Source organism: Anolis sagrei, chromosome 3 (genome assembly GCF_037176765.1).
Source record: "Anolis sagrei isolate rAnoSag1 chromosome 3, rAnoSag1.mat, whole genome shotgun sequence".
Taxonomy (NCBI): Eukaryota; Metazoa; Chordata; class Lepidosauria; order Squamata; family Dactyloidae; genus Anolis; species Anolis sagrei.
Window position 1 is genome coordinate 186817261 of NC_090023.1, and position 19405 is coordinate 186836665.

Sequence of the window (19405 nt, forward strand, 5' to 3'; positions counted from 1 at the left end):
GGCCCAGCTCTTCAATCTGTTAAGATTGTTTTGAATTCTGCTCCTGTCTTCTGGAGTATTATGGTTTTTATAATGTTAGATTGAATGTTTTTAACTGTACTGCATTGAATTTTGCCAACTTCTGTAAGCTGACTTGAATCGCCGTCAGGGTGAGCAAGGCGGGCTACAAATGCCATAAAATAAAAATAAATAAAAAGTATTAGCTGTCCCTCCCAATTTGGTGTCGTCTGCAAACTTGATTATCATGCCTTTAAACTCTTAATTTAAGTCATTAATAAAGATGTTGTACAGAACGGGCCCCAGGACAGAACCCTGCTTATGGCACCCCACTCGTCACTTCTTTCCAAGATGAAGAGGGAACATTGGGGAGAATCGCCTTCAGGGTGGAGCCCTCAGAGGGATTAAGCCCTTGTGCAGACAGAATTGAAGACCTATAGGTTGCAGGTTCGAATCTGGGGAGAGGGCAGATGAACTCCCTCTGTCAGTTCCGGCTCCCCATGTGGGGACATGAGAGAAGCTTCCCACAAGGATGGTAAAAACATCAAAACATCCAGGCATCCTCTGGGCAATGTCCTTACAGATGGCCAACTCTCTCACACCAGAAGCAACTTGCAGTTTCTCAAGTCACTCCTGACACACACACACACACAAAACCTCTGAGTTTGGTCACCTACCAATTGCAAATCTACCTAACCCACATTTAACTAGTCTGTTTGCCAGAAGGTCATGGGGGACCTTGTCGAAGTCCTTACTGAAATCCAGATACACTACATCCATGGCACTCCCTGCGTCTACCCAGCCTGTACCACTATCGAAAAAGAGATCGGATTAGTCTGGCATGACTTGTTTTGATAAATCTATGTTGACTATTAGCAATGACCGCATAAATTTCTAAGTCATGTCATTAACCCATCAGCACCGTTTATTTTACTTCACCTGGTCTATTCCTTGCTGTGCTCTGAAAAGAGAACATACCTTTTTTTGTGCCAGTTTGGCTAACTCCACCTGTTTCTCCAAGTGCTCATAATCCTGCTGAAACTGAGAAAACATCCTGGAAGTGTCTTCTTGCAGTTTACTCAAAGCAAGAGAGTGGCCTTGGAAGAAGGCAGACATTTCTTCTTTATAGTCTGTAATCTTTAAATTAGATATAGAAAAAAGTCAGTACAATTACATTTTGCTGACTCTTTAAAAGCTACCATAAATCTGTTATGTATTAGAGGTGGTACCAGCTCATGAAGCAAAATGAGACATTCAATTACCTTCTGTGGGTATCTGAAGTAAAAAAAAAAGTCCTCTCGTTCACTGGGGTAAATTAAGGCACATGGAGTTCAGCTTTTAAAGTTACCTTTTCAGCCAGGGATGTTTGTTTCTTCAAGTTATTCTGGAGTTCAGCATTTAGATTCAATACAAGTTTCACTATGGGCGACAGACTACTGAGTGCTCGGTCCAATCCAGATGCATGTTCTTCCTAGAAGCAAGAAAACTGATTGAGAGATCAGTCGGTTTTTCTACATTTGAATTAGATGATTTTCCATGTAGAATTGGCAGCCGTTAGCTCTTTGAATAAATGACTTTAAAGACAATCATTAGCCCACCTACTATAACTAATTTGAATATTGAAATATGATTATGTATCATATATACTTGAGTGATGACCCGAATATAAGACGAGGCACCTAATTTTACCACAAAAAATAGGGAAAACATATTGACTCGAGTATAAGCTGAGAGTGGGAAATTTGGCAGCTTCTGGCAAATTTCAAAATAAAAATAGATACCAATAAAATTACATTAATTGAGACATCAGTAGGTTTGATGTTTTTGAATATTCAAATAAAACTGTAATTTAAGATAAGATTGTCCAACTCTGATTAAACCATTATTCTAACTTAATTCAACGTAAATGTGCTTATGTACCCTTCCAATAATAATGAGTAAAATAATATATATAATATATATAATGAGTAATAATAATAATAAGAGTAAAATAATGGAAATGTAAAAGTAACAGTAATAAGAGTAAAATAATAAACGCCATATTAATTTTAATATTTATACATTATTTTATTACCCGTGCTTCCTTACCCGCCTCCCGGCCCATCCCAAGGGCGTCTGTCTGCCTCCCTGGCCTCCGCAGAGCCTCTGGAGCCATGCAGGCAGCAGCAGACCAGGGAGGCAGGCCTTCCCTGCCGCGCCTCAGGCCGCTGCACTTCCGGGGTCCCTGGCTTCCACTGGACATAAATATTTAATATTTTTTATTAATATTTTTTAAAACCTGCAAAACAGAGTCCGCTAAAAGCGAACTGCGAAGAAGCGAGGGAACACAGTAATAAAGTAAAATAACAAATGTAATTAGGTGCATCGGCTAATATTTGGGTCAGCTTATACTCGACTATATATAGTATTTAGATTTTTTGTTTTTGCTCTTATAAGCTTATTCTGAACAGTGATACCTGAGAGTCTAAGGAGTTTGTTCTTTTACCAAATCAAGGCTAAACCAGCTCCAGCCTAGCTGTCAGGCAGAGCTTTATTTGAACATGCATAGGTCTTTCAGCCCGTTAGGAATGTCAGCAGCTGTCATATTTCAGGTAGACTTTCCTAGTCAAAAGAGTTATTCTGTCATTTGAATGCCTATAGCCCTTATACTTACAATCACTTTTTGCAAGCCAATTCTATTCTGAGATGTCAGTGACTCCTGCTTTAGTATCGCTTCAGAAGTTTGGGAAACTTCAGCAGAAACCATTACTTTTACTGAGTTGAATGCTGCATCTATAGCTGCTGCAGTAACTGCAAAAGCCGAGGAGCCGGCAGAAAGAAGATCACCTGCCATGAGAAAGATGAGCACCGTTGTTTAATTGAGTTTCTTTTCACATGCCTTAAGAATCTCATGCTTACACTAGATTTTGTTTTACAAAAAGGGCTTTCTTTGGATTATTGCACATGCAGTTAATCAGACACACTTACCAACTGAAAAGGCGTAATAGTCTAGAATCTGCTGCTGTTTACAATAGTTCTCCTTAACAGAGTTCTGCATTTCCCCAAAGAGAGCATTCATGTGCTCTGTAAATGTCTTTTGGGCTTCTGCATTATTCTGCTCAACAGCCTTTTTGCGGTCTATTTTTGCATGCAGACCAGACACATCTTTGGTCGTCTCTTCAACTGTACTAAGCAACTAAGACAAAAAGATAATGCCATTTGTCAGTTAGCATGAATCGGATTACCAAAAAGGAGAAGATCATTGAAAACACATTCAATCTGAACACAGGAGGAACAATTCTAAATGATGGAAGGGTTAGCTTTTTGTTGATACCAGATACTTAAATAATTTAGGAGTGAGCTAAGTCTCTTTTCTTCTTGGAAAAGAGACTTCCAGTTTGCCAGTTGAACAGTCTTTTGCAAGGGAATGTTTTTATTTCAATTCCATGAAACAAGGAACCTAAAGTACGAATAATCCTAATCACACATTGCTTGCCATGCATCAAAGGCAAAAAGAGTCTACTTTGCGGGTCCTGCCAACACTGCAGACATCAATCAGTCTTGCTCACCTCTCCATATCGAGCACAGATATTTGAATAGCAATACCTGTCTATGATCAACTGCTCATATCTAGCAGTTGCATCCACACAATACAGAGCCCTGATTGCATAGGACCCCTCTATCTGAGCAGCTCAAAGCACAGACATTAATGTAGTGTCCAGCCCATGGACATAGGGTGAGGGCAGAGCAGGAATTTGCTCCACGTGCCCACTGATGCACAAATGTTCCACATTTGTGGGAAACACGGTCAGCTTCATAATTAAGAGGCATCAACTGCTTGGGCACTTGAGCTTCCAGTATTTTTCTATTAACTACGAAGTCTGACTTGAATTTAAATTCAGCCTTTTGCTACTATAATTGGCATCAAAAACTTGGCTCTCTAGACCTAAACATCACCAAAATAGACATAAAGGATTCACAGTACTTTGGTCTTCGCAAAGCTAGATCATGATATGCATGAAAGGACAAACCTTTGGGCTAATGTATTTTTTGCTCCAAGCAAATTCAGAATGGAAAAACCAACTGCAGCAGAGTAAAAGTGAAAATCAACAGGCTGCCAAAACTTGAAATCCACCAGTTGCCATCTCCCCTAAACCTGAAAGAACTCAGAGAAGCTATTAAGCGATGTAAAACTGGCAAAGCACCTGGTCTAGCTGACCTGATGATGGAGCAAATCAAACACTTGGGCCTCATGAAGCCAGATGAAAACTGGCTTTTGAAATTTTACAATTAATGCTTGGCACGCAAACAGATTCCCAGACTATGGAGGAAAACTAAGATCATTGCCATTTTAAAACCTGGTAAAGACACCTCCAATGCCAGGAACTACCGACCAATCTCTCTCTTATGTCATCTATATAAAGTGGAGTCCCCGGTGGTGCAGTGGATTAAACCCCTGTGCCGGCAGGACTGAAGACCAACAGGCCGCAGGTTCGAATCCGGGGAGAGCGTGGATGAGCTCCCTCTATCAGCTCCAGCTCCTCATGCGGGGACATGAGAGAAGCCTCCAACAAGGATGATAAAACATCAAATCATCCGGGCGTCCCCTGTGCAATGTTCTTGCAGACGGCCAATCTCTCACACCAGAAGCGACTTGCAGTTTCTCAAGTCGCTCCTGACACGACAAAAAAAATTGATATAAAGTATAGAGAATGCTATTAAATCAATTTGGACTTGTTATTGAACCCAAGCTTATTGCACAACAAGCAGGTTTCAGACCAGGGAAAACCTTTACAGCCCAATTTTTTAATCTGACTGAGTATATCAAGTAAGGATATTAGAAAGGTTGCATAACAGGAACAGTTTTTTGTGGACCTTACAAGCAGCCTATGACACTGTGCAAAATAGGAAAATACTGCATAAATTCTACCATAATACCCGGGTCTATGATTTTACAAAAATTGTCCAGACCCTCCTAAAAAACCGCAGCTTCTATGTGGGGTTTCAAAGCAGGAAAAGAAAGGTTTACCCCAAGGCAACGTTCTTGAACCAACCTTAACATCTTTATTAATAATCAGCCACAGCCACCACTCACAAAGAGCTTTCTAAATGCTGATGACCTTGGCCTAACAACACAAGCAAAATACTTTGAAATAGTCGAAAACCAAACCCTAGTGCCCTGAAAGATCTATCCAGCTATACAAAGATCTACTACAAAGATCTAGCTACTACCCTAAGCCTAATCCTGCCAGCACACAAATGTGTCCTTTCCACCTATGGAACCGTGAAGACAACAGGAAAGTGAAAGTTACCTGGAAGGTCAAGAGCTTGAACACTGTTTCCATCCTAAATATCTCGGTGTCACCTTAGATCAAACACTAATATATAGGAAACTCTGTAAAAACAGCAAACACAAAGTAGCTCCACGCACTAACATCCTGCAGAAACTTACTGGCAGAGCATGGGATGCAGACCCAAAATTAATAAGAACATCAGCCTTGGCCTTGTCTGACTCAACTGTCAAGTATGGCTGCCCTGTTTGGCAGAAGTTTGCCCACACGAAGAAGGTGAACGAAACATGCAGAATAATCACAGGATGCCTCAAACCTAAGCCTGTTGATAGACTCTACAAGCTAACTGGCACTGCCCCCCTGATATGCATCAGGAAGTTGCTGCTAACAGAGAGAAATAAAATCAAACACTGTGAAAGCCATCCACTGCATGGCTAGCAGCCACCACTCTTCTTAACATTCCCCTTCTGGGCAGCTAAACCAGGAAATCCCAACTGAATGGCTCCCCACGAGGATCTGCCTCCAGGGGCAAACCAAGAAGGGGCAACCTGGATATCCCTGAACAGACTCAGAAGTAAAGTGGGCAGATCAAAAGACAATCTGGAAAAATGGCACTACCTAGAACAGTGGTTCTCAACCTCCCTAATGCTGCGACCTCTTAATATAGTGGTGACCCCCAACCATAACATTATTTTCGTTACTACTTCAGAATTGTAATTTGGCTACTGTTGTGAATTGTGATGTAAATATCTGATATGCAGGATGTATTTTCATTCACTGGACTAAATTTGGATTGATTTTGTCATTTGAGAGTTGTAGTTGCTGAGATTTATAGTTCACCTACAATCAAAGAGCATTCTGAACTCTACCAGTGATGAAATTGAACCAAACTTGGCACACAGGCCTCCCATAACCAACAGAAAATACTGGAAGGGGCTGGTGGACATTGAATTTGAGTTTTGGAGTTGTAGTTCACCTACATCCAAGGGGCCCTGTGGACTGAAACAATGATGGATCTTGACCAAAATTGGCATGGATACTCAGTATAGTATGCCCAGATGTGAACACTGGTGGTATTTGGGGAAAATAGACGTTGACATTTGGAAGTTGTAGTTGCTGGGATTTATAGTTCGCCTACAATAAATGAGCATTCTGAACCCCACCAACGATAGAATTGGACCAAACTTCCCACACAGAGCCCCCATGTCCAACAGAAAAAACTTTGTTTTCTGATGGTCTTTGTCAACCCCTCCGACACCCCCTTGCGACCTCCACTGGGGTCCCGACCCCCAGGTTGAGAAACACTGTTCTAGAAGAATCCCCCACCTTGTGCGACTGTGGAGCAGAACAAACAACTCCGCATCTGTATGCTTGCCCACAATGTCCTGCCTCGTGAACTGAGGAAGAATTGTTTAAAGCTACAGACAATGTGGTCACTGTAGCCCAGTTTTAGTCAAAAGATATTTAGTCACTTGTGCTCCATCCATTTTTTATCATTTTATACTTATTTATGCAATGCTTTAGATACAAAATAAATAAATAACTCCAAGGTTTAAATTTGCTGGTTTAGGAATTGCCCAAAGCATTAAATCATAATTTTGTGTTAATGTCAATATTGCCATTGTATGGGTTAATTCCATGCAAGACACAAATGAGAGCACAAGGTATCACTCAGAAGGCTTTCTAAACATTGTCTCCACAAGATGGATGGCACAGGTTCTCTCCCATAGGATATCCCTTTTCTCTTTAGAAAGATACAAATTACTCTCACATAAACAGATAACATTAATGGTCTGATATTAGCATAAGTTATAGTCCAGGTACTGTAACCATATTAACCATGCTAATGCGGGGGGAAATCTAGGGTGATGAACTGGACAACCTTGGTAGCAGTGCCATGAAGTTTTTCTTCTGTGTTCTCCAAACTGGATGCTATATATTGTTCTTCAGAAAGACGGACTTTGGTTATTTCCAAGTGCTTCTGTGTGTCCTGCAGTTCCTTTTCTCTGACCCGTAGGTCTGTTTGACACCTTTCCATTTCATCTTTTTGAACTGTGAATAACTCCGTGATCTATATTAAGCATAATAAAAAACAGTCAATATGAACTTTAAAATTGGCATCTCTATTAGTTAAGAGTGATACCAAAAATACAAATCTTTATCATGACACGTAATATTACTCTTTCTTTACTTTTCTGAAAAGCAGTGGAAAGGATAAGAACAGTCGAGTTCACTTACTCTTTTCAGATTTTCCTCCATTGCAGCAATTTTATCCACATACTCTGCAATTTGTTCCTCCTGAGCTGTCAGCTTCACATGAAGAGAACTTAAAAACACACATAATGAACCGTGAATAAATTATCTTGTTGTGTTCAAAGCAACCAGGTATTTGTTAAGAGAAAAGCAAAAATAAATAAATAACTTGTTTGACAGTAAGATTTTCTATTTTGTTTCTATCATATTATGATTAAAGAGTTTCTTATACTGCCAGCTTCATCTTTGTTTCAACTTTATCTGTAGACAACTTGTGTGTGTATGCCTTTAACTTGCCTGTTGATGTATGGTGGACCTATGCATTTTAGAGTGCTTTTTTTTGGATTAACATCCAAAAAGGGGGGGAGGTAGATTTTGGCCTGCATAAATAGGAGTCTAGTGTTTAGATCCAGGGAAGTCATGCTACCCCTCTATTCCGCCTTGGTTAGACCACACCTGGAATCACAGTGTTCAATTCTGGGTACCGCAATTTGCTGACAAGCTAGAATGTGTCCAGAGGAGGGCGACTAAAATGATCAAGGATCTGGAGAACAAGCCCTGTGAGGAACGGCTTAAAGAGCTGGTATGTTTAGCCTGCAGAAGAGAAGGCTGAGAGGATACATGATAGCCCTGTGTAAACATGAAAGGGGAAGTCATAGGGAGGAGGGAGAAACCTTGTTTTCTGCTGCCCTGGAAACTAGGACGCAGAAGAATGGCTTCAAACTACAGGAAAGGAGATTCCACCTGAACATTGGGAAGAACTTCCTGACTGAGAGCTGATCAGCATTGGAACTTTCTGCCCTGGAGTATGGTGGTATCTCCTTCTTTGGAGGCTTTTAAGCAGAGGCTGGATGGCCATCTGTCGGGGGTACTTTGAATGCGATTTTCTTGCATCTTGGCAGGGGGTTGGACTGGATGACCATGATTCTTTGAAAGGTGTGCTTTTTCCCTCTCCTTCCTATTCTGGAGCCAGAAAAACAGGTTGGGATGCAGAGATATTCTTATTTGAATGCCACCAACTAGTGCCTTTCAATTAGTCATTCACTCACTGGCCTTTTCAGAAAAGGTTGGCTAGTGGAGAACAATGCAATTTTCCCAATATTTATTTACTATTTTTATACCCCTCCCTCTCTCAACCTGAAGGGGATTCAAAGCGGCTTACAAGTTATATGTATATACAATATTATATTATTTGCATAGCACAATATTAGTATTATGTATTACTTTATTATACTATACCACTATACTGCAATATTATTAGTATTACATGCGATATAGAATATATAATTATGATAGTGTTATATTGTATTACAATATTATGATCAATATTATATGTACATACAATATACTACATAGCATAGCACAATATTAGCATTATATATTACTATATTGTACTACACCACTATATTGCAATATTATTAGTAATATTACATTAAATATATTATAACAATTATATCTTCATTGCTCAATAGAGGCTAGAACTACACTGCCATATAATCCAGATTATCAAAGCAAGTAATCCAGATTATCTGCTTTGAATTGGATTATGAGTCTACACTGCCATACAATCCAATTCAAAGCAGATAGGCTGGATTTTATATGGCAGCATAGGAAGTGTCTGAGACTTGGCTTGATGGCATACTTCAGATTAAGATCCTTATCTGAGGAAATGCAACAATTCCTATAAACTGCCCCGTTTCATAGGTATTGAAATACTCACTCATAGTTTTCCAGAGAAATATAGACACCATGTTTCTCTCGTGCTGCAGTAAGATCCCTTTTTAAGCGTTCGATCTCTTCTGTATACTCCTGTTAAAATATCAATACAGCACACAGATGTATCAACTGAGTGACTGGTATTAGCAAATGTCATAACCCAACAATGCATGCTGTAAGTAACTGAAATGCAGCAAAGAAGATTTAAAGGGAACTTATCCTTGTTAAGATACTCAACCTTGATGAGTGCTCGTTTAGTGAGTTTCTGATTCACTTCAGGCTTGTTCATGATATTCTTGGCTCTATGAGCATATTCAAGAGTACTCAGAGTTTCCTATTGCACAAGAGGAAGGAAAGTGATCAACGAACATGATTTTATGTGACTGTTTCCATACTTCTATCAAAAAAATGCAACTGTGCTCATCAAAAGGGATGCCCTCAATATTCACTTTCAAAAGGGAGGCCTGCATTTCCTGCACCTCACAACCTCTGAGGATGCTTGCCATAGATGCAGGCGAAATGTCAGGAGGGAATGCTTCTAGAACAGGGGTCCTTAAACTAAGGTTCGGCAGCTGGATACAGCCCTCCAAGGTCACTTACCTGGCCCTCACTCAGGGTCAAACTAAGTCTGAAACGACTTGAAAGCACACAACAATAACAACAATCCTATCTCATCAGTCAAAAGCAGACCCACAGTTCACATTTAAATACTAATAAGTTTAAATCTGGTAAAATTGTTCTTCATTTTAATTAATGTATTGTTTTGAAGTGTTTTTTGCAAGTGTACATAGGAATTCATATTTTTTTCAAATTATAATCCTTCCCTCCAACAGTTTGAGGGACTGTGACCTGGCCCTCTGTTTAAAAAGTTTGAGGACCCCTGTTCTAGAACATGACCATACAGCCTAAAAAACCAACAAGAACCCAGTGATTCCCGCCATGAAAGCCTTTGACAGAAACCATATTAAAAGCAGCTATGAACTCTCTATTTCTAACTGCTTGGCTTTAAGGTCCTCAGCAATGAAGCATTTGAGGAGGGATGGCTTGGACAACAGGGAAGGTGATTGCATTGGTCATCCTCTCCAAAGAACCTTGGATTGGAGGCCAAACCCGAGTTTGCTCCTTAATTAAAGGAAAGCATTTTTTTTAAAAAAAATAGTCTATTTACTTCATTAACCATTACAGTCCTGACCAAAACCCCATCTCTGTTTACTGCCAATGTGATTTACAAGCCTCCAGCCAAACTTACTGCATTGACTTATGATTTCTAGCACACAACCAGCTATGCCATAGTCTGCCTCCACTTAAGGCCTTCACATTGCTAGAATAAGTGTGACTTCTTAAGCCAAGGACAACAGCTAGTTTGAAAATAAGCATCTCACCTCAAGATTAATTGAGGCAGGGGAAATGGTTGCAATTATGCATGTTTTGGTGCGTCCTCCAAGAGAGTCCTGAAGAATACGCGTTAGCTTGGATTCTCTGTATGGAATGTGCGGCGCTCTTTCCACAAGTGCAGTAATGACTCTCCCCAGAGTCAAAAGAGACTGGTTAATATTCCCGGCTTCACGAGCCCTTTTGTCAACTGCTCCAGAACGACCAATGTTTTCACTTCCCGCCAGATCAACCTATGAACAAAAAATGTGACCATCTCAATAAATTGCTATATTTATTTACTTTATTTATTTATTTACTTTACTTATATACCGCTTTTCTCAGCCCTTGGGCGACTCAAAGCGGTTAACAACATCAATGCAAAACATCACAAGACAAGTATAAAGCAATTAAAAACAGATTACAGCATCAACAATTAAATATTAGTATAACAATCATTAGCGCCTCAACAGTAAAATATATTTGTTGCAGGAACCGATCAGTTTGGTCTGGCTTTGGCAGATAAACATTATTTCTTCCAGGCAAGCAGCGTATAGTGTAATGCAATATAATAATAATAACAACATGATATTATAACTATATATTTATATTACATGTAATATTACTAATATTACAATGTAATGATATAGTACAATATAGTAATATTTAATACTGATATTGTACTAGGCTAATAACATAATATATTGTATGTATATATATCTTGTAAGCCGCTCTGAGTCCCCTTCAGGGTGAGAAAGGCGGCATATAAATGTTGTAAATAAATAAATAAACTCATACAGAACAAAGAATTTTAGTACTGTTCCATTCTCCAAGTGGAAGCCCAAAAAAGGCCTAGATGATACAGAAAGACAATTAATTTGGGGGGGGGGGGTGTTGAAATAGTAAAACTATTTCCCTGTTTCCTGTTATTACCCCCCATCCCACCCCCATGTCGCTGCTGGCAAAAAAATTCCTTGTTTATGGTATGGAAAGCGGGGGGGGGGGGGGGGGAATTATCCAGTAAAATGGGGGAAATGGGCTTCCTTCTTCAACCCCTCCCCCCCCCCCCCAATAAAATGGACTATCCTTCTCTGTCTAGGACCCCTTATGGAGTCCGCGCAGATAATGGAACGGTACCAGATTATCTTTTCCAATTAGTAAGTGGAATCCTTTCAGTAAGGAGCAATGATCATATCAAGGGAAATATTACAAATGTGGCCTTCCAAAGGTTATTGGAATGCAAATGCAGCTCCATTCCATATTCTCATTTGTTAATACTATCCATAATTTTCACATGTATGATCTTACACACTGATACTCACCAAGTTCAGTTTCCCAATTTTAACAAGCTCTTCTCCGTCTATTGTTGTTTCTTTCATGTGCAATGTGACAGAGAACACGGAATGAGATCGACTGTAGAAAATATGTTAACAATTTTAGTGAACTTTTTAAAACATTTTAAAACTTACTAATTTACATTTATTTATATCAGCCCAATTCACAAAAATCCTTCAATTTAAGTGTGGAATTCCTGCTTTTAATTCTCTACCACATGTTTAAAAGGAAAATCAATTGAAATTTTAAAACTACAAAATGAAGGTTTCTAAGGAAAAGGGGGCCCCTGGTGTCGCAGCAGGTTCAACCAATTAGCTGCAGAACTTGCTGACCGAAAGGCTGGCAATTTGAGCTCCCACTGTTAGCCCCAGCTTCTTTCAACCTAACAGTCCAAAAACATGCGAATGTGAGTAGATCAATAGGTACTGTTTCTGTGGGAAGGTAACAGCACTCCATGCAGTCTTGTTGGCCACATGACCTTGGAGGTGTCTAGGGACAACGCCGGCTCTTCAGCTTAGAAATGGAGATAACCACCACCCCCCAGAGTTAAACACGACTAGACTTAATGTCAGGAGAAACCTTTACTTAAGGAAAAGTATCAATTCAAAGATTGAAATCTTTTTCACAGGAAGTATGGGGTGGAGAAACAAGTTTTTTTTTATATAAAATGTTTTCAGCCTTTCAAATGCTGCTTTGGAAGACTTGACTTTGCCTCAAGTACTCCCTCTGCAGGTCAAACAGTTATTTCCTAGTTATGTCAATCTCACAAACAAACATTACATTTTTATTTATCTAGACTTGCCGTCCCCTGCCATGCGTTGCTGTGCCCCAGTCTGTGTATATCTGTTTTGTGTCGTTTTGTGCATGCTTTGTAATTTTTTTATTTTTTTGGCTTTTAAGTCTTTTCTGTGTTTTTCGGTTTTTATGAATGATGGTCACTTGTTGGCCTGATAGGTGTATTGTGTCCAAATTTCGTGTCAATTCGTCCAGCTGTTTTTTAGTTATGTTAATCCCACAAACGAACATTACATTTTTATTTATATTGCAATCTCTCCTTCTAGAAGATATTTTTCTTGACACAAAAAGCAACAGCATGGAAAAGAAAGAGACAGAACTATTTCTTACCTAGAGTACTGGTTCATATAAGTAGCTGCAGTCGTTCTTTTTGCCGCTCCCCTTTCTAAGATTTGATAAACTTCATCCTTGTTGTGTACAGTTATTTCTTCCAAACCCTTGATGATCACGCCTCTCTATAATAATAAAATGCAAAGTTCCGTATTCCATTCAGAATCCACAGTCTTTAAGAAGAAACAATTGTGGTTTTATTTTTTACCTTATTACGTGGATCATCAAACATTTGCAGCTTTTCTCCAACATCTGCTGATGGATTCAAAAGATCAAAGAGCTCTTCATTGTATATCTCCAGTAAAGACACTTTGACAGAAAATTCTGTACCATTCTCTGCAAGTTTTTCAAATATTTGATGTAGTGTACGTGGAATCACACCAGCAAGTGGATCCTACCATAGGAAAACACAAAAACAACAGGTTTTCTTTAGTATCAAGAAATTTAATTTTAGAATGCTAGCGAGGCAAGTATGAAGAACTTTCAAGATACAAACACCACTGATAAAACCTACTTATTTTGCTAATATACTGAGACCTAGACTACAGTTTTCGAGAAAATAAACTGTATTAAACCACTTTCAAAGAATACAGGGAGTTGTCGTATATGTATAGGTTGAGGACAAGGTTTAGAGACAAAATATTGGATTTTTCTACAACCAGTGGATAGGTTGAAGATTTTGTGGAGAAGGGAAAATGACAGCTACTGCTGGCCACCACAATTTTTCTACCCAGGTATTCAAAAAGGCCTTTGGCGACTCAGAAAAGGGGATAATTCCTTTCTTGATAAAAGTACAGTATGTAGACGAGCAGTCCTCAAGTTGCAAACATCCGACTTACAAACAACTCATCATTAAGAACGGGGTTGAGGCAACAGAAAGTGAGCAAAATCTACCCATCGAAAGGGAAATTCACTCCTGAAAGAGGTATCATGGGGAACAGGTGTCTCCACTGAAGCTCTATCAGCAATCCTTGTTTCCGCAAGTCAATTTTGTCAAAATCCAATTATCACAGGGACAGAAAGTGAGGTGAAATAATTTGGGCAGGGGCATAGACAACAAAACAAACACCACAGGGCTGTTAGCCTTTCCCTAGGCTATCTTTTTTTGAAGAGTTAAGGTACAGTTCTAACAATGACCCATAAATAAATAGACCCTGTTTCTAATTTAACATTTCTAGAATTATGCTTCCCTAGGTATATTGTGTGCGTGCGCATACGAGCTCTCAGTGGCGCAATGGGTTAAACCACTGAGCTACAGAACATGTTGACCGAAAGGTTGGTGGTTCAAATCTGGGGAGCGGGGTGTGCTCCTAATGTTAGCCCCAGGTTCTGCCTACCTAGCAGTTCGAAAACATGCAAATGTAAGTAGATCAATAGGTGTCGCTTCTGCAGGAAGGTAACGGTGTTTTATGCAGTCATGCCAGCCACATGACCTTGGAGGAGTCTACAATGTCAGCTCTTTGGCTTAGAAATGGAGATGAGCACCACCCCCCAGAGTCAGAATTGACTAGACTTAATGTCAAGGCAAAATCTTTATCGTTATTATATCTATGTGTGTGTATATATATGACTGGAGTTACATTTTAAAATTTACCCGCTCCAACTGACATACATACAAATTCAACTTAAGAACAAACTTACAAACAAAGCCTATCTTGTTTGTAACTTGGGGACTGCCTGTATTGACCTGGGCATAAAATGACCCAGGTGTTTCAGTTTGATTTTTCGACTAATACTTCTATTATTTTTACACGAGTATTATATATACTTAAACATGAAGTCAACTTATATGTAGGTTAAGGGCAGGTTTGGAGTCAAAATTACAGGTTTTGATATGACTCGTGGATAACTGGAGTCGGGAAACCGCCAATACTAATACAGGAGCCAGCTGCCCCTGCCATGCCACCACCATTTTCTTGCCCAGGAATTGAAAAGGGCTTGAAGTGGCACCACAGCGAAGTGAGTTGAGGTGGTTGGTGCCTTTTTTGGTTTCTCCCGGGATGAAATAAGCTTCTGCCATTCGCCACTCTATTTAGAAAAGATTCTTCCTTTTTGAAGAGTTACGGTACAGTTCTAACCCGTAAATAAATAGACTTTTCTAATTTAATATTTCTAGAATTATGCATGAGTACATGTGATATATACAGTGCTCTTTTGCATACAGCAGCCTGCAGTAAGCTGCTTCCATCAACTCAGCCAACTTGACCTTTGGAAGTTTTAGTCTAGCATGTCTCCAGGCACCAGGATGTGGAAGAATGGTGCACCGTCATTTTTCATAGCTCACTTAGAAAAGTATAAAACATATTTTACCTCTTCCCATGTAAATTCTGCATTAGGCGATCTTTCTCCTTCCATAGTAAAGGTCTTTCCTGTACCAGTTTGACCATAGCTGTGCAAAAACAAAAATAGAATGTTATCTGCAAGAATATATTTTGGATGCAGAAGAAGAAATAAAATACAATACTCACGCAAATACAGTACAGTTATAGCCCATAAGCACTTCATCCAAAATGGGACAGATGACACTGCGGTACACATCAATTTGTTTTGCTTGTGCTCCAAAAACCTGTTGTGTAAGTTACAAGACATCAATTTTTTTTTTAAGTTGGTGTGAAACTGGAACTGGCTCTAACTGCCGCATAATCACTTCCAGATCATTAGCGCATTCTGACAAACCATTTCCCATTCTACAACTTGTCCACATCCATCCATGTAACAGCCTGTGACCGAATATATGAAAAATTTAGAATTAACTCATACTAATGCAGGAAAAAACAGCATTTAAAGCTTCCTTTCATCCAAGTAAATGTATATGCCAAAAAATCCAGGATATAAATATAGTCAACCTCATACTGAAGAATTTCTCAAATGGGCATTTTTATTATATTATCTTAGCTTCAGAAATTGTCAAAAGCTTTTAACACTAAAAATACAAATAATAATTAGCTAATGCTTTATTATCAGAAGTTAAAATCCTGTTGGGTGGCGGGCAGGGAGAACAACATCTGGGACTCTACAGCAGGTTGGAAACTAGTGTAATAATAATAACAACAACAATAATAATAATTCATGCTCGCCTCTCCTCATGGCTCAAGGCTGGTTTCCAAAACAATAATGTGTCTTTTGATGTGGACCGGGCTGTGCCACAGCTAGTTGTAGCCAGCTGCATTAAATCACTACTGACCAAGAGGTTATGAGTTCGAAGCCAGTCCGGGTCAGAGTGAGCTCCTGACCATTAATAGTCTAGCTTGCTGTTGACCTATGCAGCCCAAAAGACAGTTGCATCTATCAAGTAGGAAATTTAGGTACTACTTTATGCGAGGGAGACCAATTTAACTAATTTACGACACTATAAAACCTTCCAGCAGCATGCGTAAGAAGGAGGAAGTACTCCATCAAGGACTCAGTGTCACAAGTGGAAAGTGAAGCAGCAGCTCCCCCTGTGGTCGGAATAGAGCATACCCTGATGAAGCCGGAAAGTTGGAATGTTAAATTGCCTCTGTCTCTGTCTATATATGTTGTATGTCTAATGGCATTGAATGTTTGTCATGTATATGTGCATTGTAATCCACCCTGAGTCCCCTGCGGAATGAGAGGGTAGAATATAAATACTGTCAATAAATAAATAAATAAATTCTGATGGGCATGCAGCCTGTTTATCCAAGGCACACATCTTCAAAGTCCCAGGCAGATGTCTTTACCAGTAAATGCTAACACTCTTTAAAATGGAAATGCCAGGGTTTGAATTCAGAACCTTAGAAGTAAAACATTTCTTCTACCAATGAGCTATGATACTTCTAAATTATATGAACTCTTAAGGTTACTAGTAGAGAGACACTTACCATGTCAAAAGTATATGTCTTCCTTGATGTTTTATCAGTTACACCTCCAGAGCGAACAGTAATTTCTTTCCTTGCATGTTCACACTCTATTACAGAGTAGGAATTTGATTTTCGTTCAGATGTATTGAAGGGCCTGAAAAAACAGAGAGAATGCTCAGCTGTCATTCACCACAATGACACCCCTCCTATAAATTCCTCCAAATACTTCCAGTATTATTTGTTGGTCATGGGGCTGCTGTGTGCCAAGTTAGTTCCAAGTCCTTCATTGGTGGAGTTCAGAGTGCTCTTAGATTGCAGGTGAACTATACATCCCAGTACTTACAACTCCTATAAATCATGGTGAATTCTCCCCAAATCTCCCTAAAATGTTCGGTTGCTAATTGATTCCTCTGTTTGCTGTGTGCCATAGAAAAAAGTAGGAAAGGTTTAAGGGAGAGGCGGTGGACAGGGTCATGCAATATAACGTAATATAACTACAATGTCACTGAAGGGAGTGTCACTGGTGTCTCCTGAGGAGTGGCAGCTATAGCTGTTTGTGGAGGCAGGAGCTTGTTTTTGTAAGTGGACACCACAGCCACACACACACACACACACCTTTTCACTTTTATTATGTACTAGCTTGGGGACCCGGCGTTGCCCGGGTTATTAGAGAAAGTGGGTAATGGCGGTTCTGTATGCCAAGTTTGGTCTTTATTGGTCTTTGGATAACGGCTGCATTATTTTCAGGAAGTGAGTGAAGGTACTTGAAGTCCCATCATCCATGGGCCATCCTCCTACAAACAGCAGCAGGATATAGAGTGGGTCATGGGGGCTCTGTGTGCCAAGTTTGGTCTTTATCAGTCATTAGATGAGGGTGGCAGTGGTGTCCGTAAGTGAGTGAAGGTACTGCAAGTCCCATCACCCAAAGTCCATCCCCTTTCAAACTGCAGCAGGACGTAAAGTGGGTCATGGGGGCTCTGTGTGCTAAGTTTGGTCTTGATCAGTCATTAGATGAGGATCACAGCAGTCTCAGAACATGAGTTAAGGTACTGCAAGTTCCATAATCCATAGTCTCCCTCAAACATCACCAGAATGTTGAGTTGGCCATGGGGGCTCCCTGTACCAAGTTTGGTCTTTCTTGGTATTTGGATGAGTGTCACTGTGGTTTCAGGAAGTAAGTGAAGGTACTGCAAGTCCCATCATCCATTGTCCATCCTCCTCCAAACAGCACCAGGATGTAGAGTCGCTCATGGGGGCTCTGTGTGCCAAGTTTGGTCTTGATTGGTCATTAGATGAGGGTTGCACCAGTCTTGGGAAGTGAGTGGAGGTACTTGAAGTCCCATCATCCATAGTCTGTTCTCTCCCAAACCTCACCAGAATGTTGAGTTGGCCATGGGGGCTGTGTGTGCCAAGTTTGGTCTTCATCAGTCATTGGATGAGGGTCTCAGTGGTTTCACTGAGTGAAGGTACTCTAAGTCCCATCATCCATGGTGCATCATCCTCCAAACCGTACCAGGATGTAGAGTGCATCATGGAGACCCGGTGTGCCAAGTTTGGTCCTTATCGGAAATTGGATGATGTTTTGCAGTGGTCTCAGGAATTGAGCAAAGGTACTGCAAGTCCCAAAATCCATGCACGATCCACAGTCAAACCTCACCAGGGCATAAAGTGGGTCATGAGAGGTCTATGTGCCAAGTTTGGTGTTGTTCAGTCATTGTTGAGGGTCACAGCAGTCTCGGAAAGCGAGTAGAGGTACTTCAAGTCCCATCATCCATGGCATGCCCTACTCCAAACCATATTAGGATGTAGAGTGGGTCATGGGGGCTCTGTGTGCCAAGTTTGGTTTTGTTTGGACATTAGATGAGGGTTGCAGCAGTCTTGGGAAGGGAGTGGAGGTACTTCAAGTCCCATCATCCATGGTCTGTCCTCGAAAGTGCACCAGGATGTAGAGTGGGTCATGGGGACTCTGTTTGCCAAGTGTGGTCTTGATCAGTCATTGGCGTGGGTCGCAGTGATCTCAGGAAGTGAGTGAAATGATTGCAAGTCCCATCATCCATTGCCAAATTCTTCCAAACCGCACCAGGATGTAGAGTGGGTCATGCAGGCTCTCAGTGTAAATTGTGGTCCTGATCCATCATTGTTGGCAGTTGTAATGGTCTTAGGAAGGGAGTGCAGGTATTGCAAGTCCCATCGTCCATGGTGCATCCTCCTTCAAACTGCACCTGGATGTAGAGTGCGTCATGGAGACTCAGTGTGCCAAGTTTGGTCTTTCTCGGTAATTGGATGAGGGTTGCAGTGGTCTCGAGAATTGAGCAATGGTACTGCAAGTCCCATAATCCACGGTCCATCCCCGGCCAAACCACACCAGGACGTAAAGTGGGTCATGAGAGGTCTATGTGCGAAGTTTGGTCCTGATCAGTCATTGGATGAGGTTAACAGCGGTCTCAGAATGTGAGTGGTGGTACTGCAAGTCCCATCATCCATAGTTCATCGTCCTCCAAACTGCAGTAGGATGTC

General features: G+C 40.4%; 1 protein-coding gene across 1 annotated transcript in view; it reads right to left on the reverse strand.

Annotated features, from left to right (window-relative positions):
* KIF11 (kinesin family member 11) overlaps window positions 1-19405 on the reverse strand; it is a 42143-nt gene that overhangs the window by 11591 nt on the left and 11147 nt on the right. Inside the window, exons 2-16 of the mRNA XM_060768712.2 lie at window positions 16910-17042; window positions 15536-15633; window positions 15378-15456; window positions 13276-13461; window positions 13068-13192; window positions 11930-12020; window positions 10619-10861; window positions 9475-9570; window positions 9241-9329; window positions 7506-7593; window positions 7150-7338; window positions 2965-3172; window positions 2651-2823; window positions 1346-1468; window positions 976-1134 (exon numbers count right to left, since the gene is read on the reverse strand). Of these exons, the coding sequence (XP_060624695.2) occupies window positions 976-1134; window positions 1346-1468; window positions 2651-2823; window positions 2965-3172; window positions 7150-7338; window positions 7506-7593; window positions 9241-9329; window positions 9475-9570; window positions 10619-10861; window positions 11930-12020; window positions 13068-13192; window positions 13276-13461; window positions 15378-15456; window positions 15536-15633; window positions 16910-17042 (2080 nt within the window). The remainder of the gene's footprint in view (window positions 1-975; window positions 1135-1345; window positions 1469-2650; window positions 2824-2964; window positions 3173-7149; window positions 7339-7505; window positions 7594-9240; window positions 9330-9474; window positions 9571-10618; window positions 10862-11929; window positions 12021-13067; window positions 13193-13275; window positions 13462-15377; window positions 15457-15535; window positions 15634-16909; window positions 17043-19405) is intronic.